The sequence below is a fragment of the Cheilinus undulatus genome, linkage group 16 (genome assembly GCF_018320785.1).
Source record: "Cheilinus undulatus linkage group 16, ASM1832078v1, whole genome shotgun sequence".
In the NCBI taxonomy this organism is placed as follows: domain Eukaryota; kingdom Metazoa; phylum Chordata; class Actinopteri; order Labriformes; family Labridae; genus Cheilinus; species Cheilinus undulatus.
In genome coordinates, this window is record NC_054880.1 from 27720937 (window position 1) to 27733015 (window position 12079).

The 12079-nt window shown below is 37.9% G+C and overlaps 1 protein-coding gene across 1 annotated transcript in view; it reads left to right on the forward strand.

The window, feature by feature from the left end:
* The first annotated feature begins 2218 nt into the window (after positions 1 to 2218).
* foxo6b (forkhead box O6 b) overlaps positions 2219 to 12079 on the forward strand; it is a 76208-nt gene continuing 66347 nt past the window's right edge. The window contains exon 1 of the mRNA XM_041809787.1: positions 2219 to 2680. Within this exon, the coding sequence (XP_041665721.1) occupies positions 2219 to 2680 (462 nt within the window). The remainder of the gene's footprint in view (positions 2681 to 12079) is intronic.

Genomic DNA, 12079 nt, shown 5'->3' on the forward strand with positions numbered 1-12079 from the left:
TTTTAATCCCCCAGTCAAGCCCATTTTAGCAAACATTTTAGTGACATTTTAAATACATTTCTATTGTTTTATTGCAGGCTTTTAGTTAATATCTATTAAAAATAATTCACAGTGGTGCACCTGTAATTCATGTCTGTCTTTTTGATCACCATTTTTAATTGTTGCAACCAGATTTTAACAAATCTGATAAAGTGTAACTCATCTGAAGTATTACAATATGATTAAAATATGTTCATTCTTTAACGTGTTAAAGTTTCAAGATCAATCGTGAGTGTTAATGTGTTAACAGCCCTAGTATTTATCAATCAGAAAACCAGTGTTTTGTTTTCATTCAGAACTTTTTTAACAATGAGGGAGGAAAGCACTTAAAAGGGCACTTCCACGCTGGAAGCGGTCCCAGAATGGGCATGTGCACTGGAAGCAACACCCTGGAGCACAAACCCAGAATGACGTTTTTCAGTGTATTTCTCCCTCATTATGAGAAATTTACGAATTAAATCAAAACGTTGCTTTTCTCTTTAGTTGATATGTCTTATGAGGCGACGTTTTATCGAACAGCGTCGTTAATTTAAAACTGGAAGAAGCATTGAGAAGGAGCAGGAGGCTCTTAACTGGTCTTAAGTTGCTGGAAGTGCTGAGGGTGGGACCTTCCATGTTACAGATGTGAGTTTGGGTTGAACTTGAACTTATGGCAACCTCCATATGGTAAATGGTGGGCTTGTATAGCACTTTACTAGTCATCTGGCTACTCAAAGCACTTTTACATCACAGGTCACACTGACCCTTTCACTCCACAGTCACACACTGATGGCAGAGATTGCTGTAGAGACTTAGGTATTAGCTAATCCCATTCATAACTATTTACATCTCACCAACAAAGCAGTGGGAGCAAAGTCTTCTGATTCTGCAACCTTCTGACTGAGAGACAATCTGCCCTACCTACTGAGCTCCATAATAACACTCTTCCCAGAACAGTAGTAAAAATGGAGAATTTGTATTTGAAAACATTAAGAATCATTTAAAACACTATAAGACCACAATTTAAGGATAAATACCACTGGAATGATTACATTTTTAAACTAATATAGATATTTCAGAGCAAAAATATCAATATCATGAGAAGATCTGGTTATTTTCTGTTTTTCTGTTTAATTTCCATAGTTTTTTTTAAGTCATTTTGTGTCATGAAGTGTTTTTCTGTTTACATTTTTTCTTTTGTTTTACTTTCATTTCATGAAATGAAAGTTATTTCAAAAATCATCCCAAACTTTTAGCATTTTATGGGTTTAACTAAATGTTTAAAGCATTTCACCAAACGTAAGTGTGTTTGCTGAAATGTTTTCGACCTTGTTTTTGCGTTATTTAACCCCCACTGCACACACCCTCCTCCTCCTCCTCCTGTGGAAACCTGTTCTGGAGGGAGTGACTTGATGCAGGCGGCGTCCAATTATATGGCAGCAGCACTTATTCCACTTTATTCCAGGCTACAGTTAAGTGGCTTGAAGCCGTCAGAGACACACGGGCTCGTAGTATAAAGGCTCAGAGAGTCGGTACCCATGTGACATGTGAGGGGAAAGCTGGAGACAAAGGTAGAAACATCTACTACAGCGCGTGAGCAGAGGAGACGCAGAGGATGCTCCAAATCAAATCCACGAGGGCTTCTCCTTCTTTTTTTTCCCTCTCGTCTCGAAATTTCACATAAATGATTCATGAGAGCCTGTTTCTCTTTCTCTAACGGAGTAAATGCGCTCTCGGTGAGTTTGGGTTGAAGCTCACAGACACAGAGACGGTTGCAAATGTGCGATCAGAGCGCGTGGAGAAAATTATAAAGTCAATTAATTTGGGAGTTTGATCAGCCTGTGTGAATCATCTGACAGAGGATCAACTGTTGCTGCAGCCGGAGCCTCAGACATTCTCCAAGAGTGCGTGGATGTTTGACCGCCACCTGGACCTGCATGCTGCCTCACATGAACATGGAAGAGAGGCTGATTCTGTTGTTGATGCCTCGGATACACCTTCATCTGTCCTGATGTGATGCCACTGAGGAGAATGAGAATACCCCACTGTGCTGCCGGCGTTTTCTCCCTGCCTGATCGTCTGCGTGCGTGAAACAAACACATCCACTCTGTTTTCTCTCATAAAGGAGCAGCTTGATTTCCTCTCTCATTGTCAGGCTTTTTGTTTCAGTGACCTTGCTGGGTTTTGACATCTCTTCATCATGCTGATGATGATGAAGAACGGCGGCATGGATGCGCATCAGGTTGATATCGATTCGGAATTTGAGCCTCACAGCCGGTCTCGGTCGTGCACCTGGCCTCTGCCGTGTCCGGAGGATTTCCCCGGAGGAGAAGAGGCGAGTCGAGGTCTAGCCCTGGCGTCGGTGAAGCTGGAGCAGTACAACGTGCCGGCGTGCCGGGCCGAGAGAAAAGGCGGCGCGCCGGCGGAGATGAAGCCTCCAGCCGGCGCCCTGGCTGCGCTCGACGTGGCCGGCCAGCTGCGTAAAGCCAAGTCCTCCAGGAGGAACGCGTGGGGGAACCTGTCCTATGCAGACCTCATTACCCGAGCCATCGAGAGTGCCCCAGAGAAGAGACTTACCCTCTCCCAGATTTATGACTGGATGGTTCGCTTTGTTCCCTATTTCAAGGATAAAGGCGACAGCAACAGTTCAGCTGGATGGAAGGTAGGCCACATGAAAGACTACTTAACAGCACATGGTGAAAGGTTAAGAGGAGAGGCTTCACTCTGGGGTGAAATCAGTGTGATTGGGGCAATTTTAATTTGGCTTTACTGCCATGAGTTCAAAAAAGTCCAACATGTGACAGCTTTCTGTAACACTGAAGATGTGACCTCTCCAGTTCAGGAGAAAAGGAGGGTTTATCCTGATCCAAGGAGGAAGGCTTGTCACTTTTGTGTTATTTTTTTTCCTACTGACATTTAAGTGATAAGGAAAGGATATTTAATCAAGTAAAGTCAAGTTAAGCCATACTGACTCATACACCGGGCAAAAACAAGGTGTTTCACATTCAGTCAATCAATCAAGCTTTTTTTTTTTTGTATGGCACCAATTCATAATGAATATTTTCTTAAGACACTTTTAAAAAGGGAGCAGGTCTACACTACACTTTTTTGTTATATCAGCAAAACCACACAGATATATCTGCATTGGTATAAGCAACAATCCAGTATCATGCGCCCCTAAAACTCATCCATCATGAGCACAGCACTAAGCAACATTTGAAGAAAGTTGCAGCAGGAAGGAGGAAGGAAACCTTGAGAAGAACTAGACTGACGTTCAGATTCAAATTCAGAGTCTCTTTATTGTCCAAAAAGAAGAAATTAGTTTTGCAGCAGTAGCGCACAGAAGAAGACGTACACAAGGAGGGCAACAACAACGAAATAAGACTCAAATAAAAGTACAGATGTATGGTAGTATCGGCGTGATATCAGCAACAGATTGGCTTAAAAATATTTGTATTGACTGTAACTATCAACCTATATCAGCAAAAATATGAACCTGTATCGGCTGTAAACATCAGCCAATATCAATGGTAAATATCAGCCTATATTATTAGTAAATATAGGCCAACATCAGCTGTGCATATCAACCAATACTAGCTGAAAATATTGACCTATATCAGCTGAAAATATCAGCTGGCTGTAAATATTGGCCAGTATTGGCTGTGAATATTAATCATTGCCTGTAAATATAAACCTTTATTGGCTAAAAATATCATCCTTTATCGCTTTCAATATCCTGTATTGGTCTTAAACATCTTTGTGTATCAGCTGAAAATATCAACCAATATATCAGCTTTAAATATCAACCTATATCGGCCGTAAATAACCTATATTGGCAGAAAATATCAACATGTACCAACTGTAAATATTAACATATACCAGCTTTAAATATCAACCTATATTGTCTGACAGTATCAACATATATCAACAGTAAATATCTGCTGTATGCATAGGGGTGAGATCAAAATCTGGCACTGACATGGTACTGGTTCCAAAACATCCGATACCTGCCGGATCAAATTAAAACATGGGTATCAATACATTTCGATACCCTGCCACTCCAAATGAAAGGCAAGAAATAGGTTATGGGCTGTGTGTGATATATGTTTTAAGTTGCACTGGTTTCCTTTCTTATCCCATGTTTGACTTCCATTTTATAAAGACATTTCTGATACCTAGACAGCTTTTATTCCCCTGCTGACTTCCAACACATTTTTCTCCCTAAAGTATTGATTCAGGCATGGCACCATATTAAAAATATCTTTTTAGCACTGGTATCAGAAAATAACTAACGATACCCAGCCCTACATATATGCAAGAACATATTTGTGCAGTTGAACGCATGTCTAACAGACTGATATCAGCTGAAGTCTTTCTCAAACTTTGGGGTGTGTTTTAAGGACGGAAGCTTAAAGTTCAAACCACATTTATATATTGATGACATTATCATTATTGGCTGAAATTAATCCGTAAAAATCGTCAAAAATCTAATATGGTGCATCCCTATTGAAAAGGTAATGTAAGCTAAAAGTCACACCCAGTAAAAATAACAATATTAAGATCAAAATCAAACAATAAAATCAGTACATCTCCTGATGTAACTAATTAAGGCTACTGTGAGAATTTTTAGTTACTATATTTCCTTTATTGAGTTCTAATTCAGCCTGATAATTAAAATGCGATTGGACACAATTTACTGAGGTAAGGCCAGGTTACTTTTTCTCTTTAAAATGAATAAGCAGGATTTTACAATCCAGTTTTTTGTACCTGGCAGCAAACAAAAGGCAGAATCCAGGGCATCCGTCAACATTTTAGTGGTTGATTCCATCATTAAGATGTTTGCAAGCAGGTATCACAAACATACTCAGCATACACAGGGATTTTCAATTCGCAAAATTGATCATTTTCTTGCCATTAAAATTGTTTCTAGTTCTGTTCCAATCACCTGTACCAGCTTTAGGTGAATGGGACAGACCCTAATTCCTCAAATGACAACATGACATGAACATTTCTCACTGCTTTTGTTGCAGTTTTACATTACCTACACGTTTACATCAAAAGTTATACAGATGTATGGTGTTAAAAACTAGTGATAAAGCTTCTTTTATGTTCAACATCTCATGGTTTACACAGTAAACCTCCTGCTATGTGCTTGGATTTTCATTATGTTGTATCTTGGCTTAAAAAAAGATTTTATTTTCGTTCATGAGGTGAGAAAAAAACCTTTTTTTGTATCATCTGCCCCGTTCAACTTCAAGCCCCGATCACCCTGAATCCACTCTATATTTAGCCTCCGTCTGTGTCTGCAGCAGAACTCTTCTCTGCATATTTCTCAGCCACATAATTGACCCCTGGTCCATGCAATTTATGTCAGTGGCGTGTCCCCATGTCACTCCTCTCTACAGTGTGGAAAGGGGCGGTGAGCTGCTTGGATAAGGTTGGATAAGAGTTCACTGAGTTCATCTTATTTAAGGATTGCAGCCTGTGCATATAGAATAAGCCACACGGAGCCAAACTCTCCTCTATGGTTTGGATTATTATGCGCTTTGACGCATTGCTAATGTGTCCCAGCTTATTCCTCTCTTCACTCGGGTCACACTGGGGCCAAAGCGTGCCCCTAGTCCAGTTTGAAGCCCCTTGACTGGAGCGTCACCCATGCCAGCAGTTGTGTGCCCGAGGTTTGGAGCCCCCCCCCCCCTCCTCACCCTCCTCTGTTATCCAGAGCACGCACGCTGATTTACGCACAGGCTGTGAAAGCATGGCACAAGGCGAGGGGTTTAAAAAGGACAATAACAAGAGATGATGACATGGGGTGTCACGGCAAACAGATGTAACTACAGATTATCCTTTAAATTCAAATTAATAGGGAGGTTAATCTAATAGATTGGTTTCTGTAATCTACTTAAATATACCACCCATCCTGCGTGAGGATTAGTGCTCTTTTGTCTCAGAGCCTTCTACTGTAGCTTTCCCTCACTCTCTTCTTTGTGTGGGACAAAGTTTGCTTTTGCATGTGGCTTCTGTGGACATCCAGCATTCAAACTCAGGCTGCATTAACTTGGAATACATTTTAATATTGTTTTAGCAGCAGGGATCATTTTTTAACACAAGAGAAAAGCAGAAGGATAAACCAGAGATGCATGATATCATTGCCTTAACATCAGTATGAGCTGATATGAAGACTTCTGTTGATATTTAAGGACACTAAAACATCCGTATGTATCAGCAGAATGTTCAGTTTTGCTGTAATGCTTCACCTTATGAGATGAGTCATCATGTCTGTGAGCTTTTAGGCAGCACTGATGGACCTACCTCAGCTGAAGTTTTTTTTTTTTTTTCATCCTTATTGTAGGGCAGAAGTTTAAGGTCTGAACTACAGCTGGTTTATTTTTCTACACTCAAGAAGAATGTGATTTTTTCTTATTTAAAGCACTTTAGATTGTCTCAGGGAATAACCCTCAAAGCTGTTGTTTAATTTGCAGAATTCATTTTATTTTGAAAGGACTTTTTCACATTTTGTCGCATTGTATTTGATAAGGCCATATGCCAACAGAGCTAGTCATATCTGTAAGGGATCAACCAATATTTGTTCTTCAGATACATTGGTAATTATTCATGAGGCTGATAAAAATATTTGGAACAGATTTGCATTTTTATGACAAATGACCATGTGACCAGAGTAAAACTGCATAAACAAATAAATACATTTAAATAAATAATAAAAAAAGGGGTAATTAAGTACTACCGTTGTCAACACCAGCAAAGGCACAGAGTAAGGCAAAGCAGCAGGAAAACAGGAAGTGATGCCATACACTGGCTGCCAGTGACACCCGGGCCTCGGTGTTGATTGGCTGCTCCCTGTTGGATGCCAATCATATAGTGCTGTAGGTGGGACATTAGCCTAAATGACACTGTCTAGAGCGGCCTTTCCCAAACTTCAGTATTCTATGGCCCAATTTGAGACCTGAAAATCTTAAGAGACCCACCAAAAAATCCACATACAACCATAACATGAGACCCAAATCTTTACCCTTTATTCATCATATTTTGTTTCATCAACAGGGAATTTCAATGTGAATGCTTTCAGAGACATTAACATAACTCGGAAAGTGTCTGTGGTGTCAGAAAGTGCAGTTGATTAGCCATTGTCTTTTATTTTGTTTTGATCAGGAGTCTACAAAGTCACCTTAATTCTCTTTCCTTACATTCATCTCTGGTAATTTACTTTGTGGTTTAGCCAACTCTTCCCAAGAAGCGTTAATGTCTCTGAAAGCATTAAAAAAAAAAAAAAACTTAAAAATGGGAGCCAAGCAGCATAGGAGAATTTGTAAGGGGGTGTCACCAGTTAATCTAACACTAGCTAAACCATGACACCGGTTCCGTATATCAAACAAAATAGATAATAAAAAGGTGATATGAGTTAAAGAGTCTGGCTGTGTTTCGTTACTTCTGAAACTAAAGATAATAACATTTAATCAAACATTTTTTGATCTTTTTAAATGTGATTTGATTTATTCTGTTTAATTCTTATGATTTTCATTTATTGTAAATAACTGCTCGCCAACAGTATCTATGGGACCCACCATGTTTTATTTAAAATCTGAAAGAGTTTGTTTGTTATCGGTAGGGGAAGCTAAGTAACCTTAGCTTGAGATACAAAAATTAAGATTATAAAATAAAAGCATAACAATAAAACATTTTTTGGAGAAAAATTCTTTGCTTAATTGTCAATCCTAAAGCAGCTAAATGTGAACTTTGAAAAGTGTAAATGCCGTTAATTTGACCAGGATCACTGGACGTTAGTGAGTCATTTTGTACATGCACTCCTGCATGTTCATTAACATATAACCATGATTAGAGGTGTATTTTACAGAATAAGCATGTTGAAGCTGTCTCCTTGGTTGAGCCATGGTTTTAAACCACACTGGTATAGCCATGCAACACCAATTTGAATAAAAAATCTAAAAGTCAACATCATAAAGTACATCTTTTTGCTTATTAGAGTCACAAATCAACATAATGGAAAGACTTATTTCACTTTGTCAACATGAACTTTTAAAAAAATGCAGAATAATTACATTTTAAATATTTAACATATGATTTATTAATACTAAAGTATCAAAACTGAGCAAGTAAAGACATTTAAAATGTAACGTTTGACAGCCCTACTTGTAACCATATAGATTTAGTGTCTAAACAGCACCAAAGTGCAAACATATCATACAGTTAACCCATGTTTTTCATTAATCTAAACACCATAATGTGAAATTGATCATTTAAAAAAGGGAACCTAGATGTTTCATATTTCTTTACATAAACATATCTTTTTTTTCTTTTTCAAAAGGCTTTTTGTTGACTTGATTGTACTACTCATGTAAAAGCGGCACAAGAAAGGTTCTTAGATGATCATGTTCAGGACCAGGACCACGCTGTCATATTTGAGCTGGAGACCCATCAGAGACTTTATACAGTTATTTCCCCAGTTAAGCAGCTCTGCCTTCGACGAGTAAGATGAACTTTATGTGTAAAATCAATGCAGCTCCTTTTCAAGATTCTTCAAATGCTTTTGAAGTCACAGTTTTGCTCTTCTGTGTGTTTTGTATTTCTGACACATCCGGGTGATAGACGGTACACAGAAAAAAGGGGGAAACACGAGTTGCAGTGGGATTAACAGGCATTTCACACCATCTGCGTGTTTGACATTGAGTTGATCCAAAATCCTCTATCTGCTTCCCTCTGTCATGTTATCATATCCTTACAGCTTTTTGTGATAAGTGCGATTGTCTCCCCTTTTTTATTTTTGTCCCTTTCTCTCTCACACTCACACATAAGGTTTCTTCCTCTGCTCCCACATCTCATCTGGCTCTCTACCAGCTTTCTACTGAGCAGTATTAAGACAAAGATTAATCTAAATATAATCATCGTTTGATTTAGGGCTGAGCGGAGCAGCAACAGCAGTCTAGGGCTGGGAAAGATGGACCAGAAACACTGAAAATTGAGATGGATGGCAATACGCAATACATATCTCAATACTTTCTATGAAATTGTATAACAAATATCAGAATTATGAATTTTGATCAAATTCATGTTAAGATCAAACCATGATGATACCACAGCAACAGAAATTGCAGTCAGAGACACCTAATATTGGCCAGTGTTTGTTTTTAAATATCAAAAAATACAGACAAAGTCCAGTACACTGTTGAAATTGTACAAAAACTTTGGCAACATTTCCATATCGCCAATATTTTCTACACTATTAAATACCATAAGATTCAAAACAATAAAATCTTTATTATTTTAATGATCAGTGATATAAAAAGGTACAGAACATTAATAAAGATGTTCGGTCATATTTTTAACCAAAAGTGAAAGAGAGCACTGTCTTAATTGCACAAATTTGTTGACAACCTACAGAAAAGTGAGTGGAACTGGCTAGGAACTCATTAAATCTAACAGTTCCACTGACTTCTCCACCAACTTTTCCAAATTTTGTGAACACATTTGTACAACTAAGGCGGTGCAGTGTGTAGGAGTTTGCATGCAATTTAAAAAAGTAGCTAATTAGTCATTGTTGAGTGCCTTAATTGCAAAAATACACCTGCAACATTTGAAAATGTGGGTGTAATTGGTGTATTCACCTAATTCACAGATAATTCTGCCTTCTTTTCCATGTTTCCAATGTTATCAATCAGTTCAAACACATTATGGGCAATTTATTGCATCGCTGCATTTCCATATTTTGATGTTGTCAAAAATTTTCGACACTATTAAGTACCATGTGATTCAAAATGAAAATATGTATTATTTTTGTGACTGATGGTATCAAAAAGTACAGAACCTTGATGATGTTCACACATTTCTTTTAACCAAAAACAATAGAGCGCACTGTGTAAATTGCACTTATTTGTTGTAAATATGCCAGTTTCACCCACTTGTCCAAATTTTGACAACATGTTTGCACAACAGGAATTTGCATGCAATTTGTTTTTTTAATAAAAGCAATAAATTAACCAATGTTGATTGCCTTGCTTATGAAAAATACATTTGCAACATTTGAAAAAGTGGGTGTATTTGTTGTATTACCTTACTCACAGCTATGTCCACTCAATTTTTCATTTTTCCAATGTTATCAATCACAGCAGACACTCAAAATTTATTGCTTCATAAATTGTTGTCAAAGTCCTGCACACTGTCTTAATTGCACAAATACACTTAAAACATTTGAAAAGTGGGTAGAGCTCTGCATTTACCTTGTGTATGCAGGAATTTGCCTGTAGTTTTTGATAATTACTAACAATTAATTACCCATCATTGAGTGTTATCTCCAGGGCTTTACATTAACTTTTTTGTTCACTGGCTGACGTGGCTACATGTTTATGAAAGGTTACTAGCCAGTGAGCATTTCCACTGGCCACAATTGTGTTGATTGGAAACTATGTGTGACATTGCAAATTGGGTATGTCTGGTATGAGATGAAACACATGCTCCACTTCCTTCTTTAATAGATACTAAGTTTATACTAATATTACAACACTGACTTTGAATTAACGTTATTCAAAAAAATCAGAAATGCATCTGGTTTCATCTAAATCTCACTCAGACAAATATCCATCAGAGAATGCTGAGGTTGTGACACTGATAAATTCCACTGGCCAATGTGGCTAGTTGAAGTCAATCTGGTACCTGCCACAGCTGAAATCCACCTGCAATTGGCTTGTTGGCCAGTGTAAACGTCAAGCCCTGGTTATCGCTGTGGTATCAAGTAGGTATCCGTATCGTTTGAGTCTTACTAACACTATAAATGAAATAAAAATAATAGAAATAATAATTCCTCATTTACCAGACATTTCCAGTATTATCTTGTTGTCCACGAGCATATCACTGATAGTGGTTCATACTAAACATCTTTATACCAAGGACTGGGCCTGGTCTCATTTGGAAATATCAATGTATCTTAAAAACTACATATATTGCCCAGCCTTTCATCCAATCGAACAGCATTGGGACATAGATTCATCTAAACATAATCAACATTGCATTTAGTCTGGGTGGAACAGCAGCAGTCCAGTCTTTATGCCACTGGGGGGGTTAAATTGGATTTATAGAAGGGGCTTAAGTCCTACGGCCTTGTTTGTGATGCCCAGCTTGATACCTGCTCCTGCTCCCAGCTTTGTATAGAGGCTCTGATTGGCTGGTCTGAAGAGGAAGCTGATTAGTGGAAAGAAGAGGGAGGTTGAAAACAGCTTCATAAAAACACTTAAATAACAAAAACAAGAGGAAAGGTAGAGAAGAAACACATGGACACACATTGATGCATGTACTGACTGTAACAGTTGGCAGTGATTTAAATGAGATTTAAAAGACAAATATAAAGGATTGTTCACAAATACAAGCTCCAGGGATGAGAAAAACATCAAATTCTTAGGGAAAAATATATATTTTTTGAACAAGATATAGGGCAAGACATCGTTTTTATGTTTTAGTAAATAAATCATAAAATATCTAACTCTTGATTTTAAAAATACATCAGCAATATTAGGATCAGTGGAAGAAACTGGCAAATGTACCTAGCTCCTTGCCTGTTCAATTGACTTCTAGAAATGTTTCCAACATATTTGCACAATTCAGACAGTGTTTTGACAAGCTAGTGTATTTCCTCACATCTCACCAGTTACATCCTTCTCCGAATATCCTCAACACAACTGTGCAATTCTGATTGTGCACAAGAATTTGCCAGAATTTTTGCAAATTAAAAGCAATAAATTTACCAATATTCAGTGTCTCAATAACACAAATACGTCTGTAAAATTTGGAAATCATGATGGAACTGGTGTATATCCCTAGCTCCTAACCAGTTTCACTTAGTTTTTCTCAAATGTTGCCTACGTACTTGTGCAATTTAGACTGTATTGAGTGTTTGATTTTCACAACTACGTTCACAATCTTGCCACAATATTGCAAATGTCTTTGTGCAATTTAGGCAGTTTGCAGGATATTGCCTTCAATTTTTGAGTAGTTAGATCTATAAATTAGGCATTATTGAGTGTCTCAATTGCAT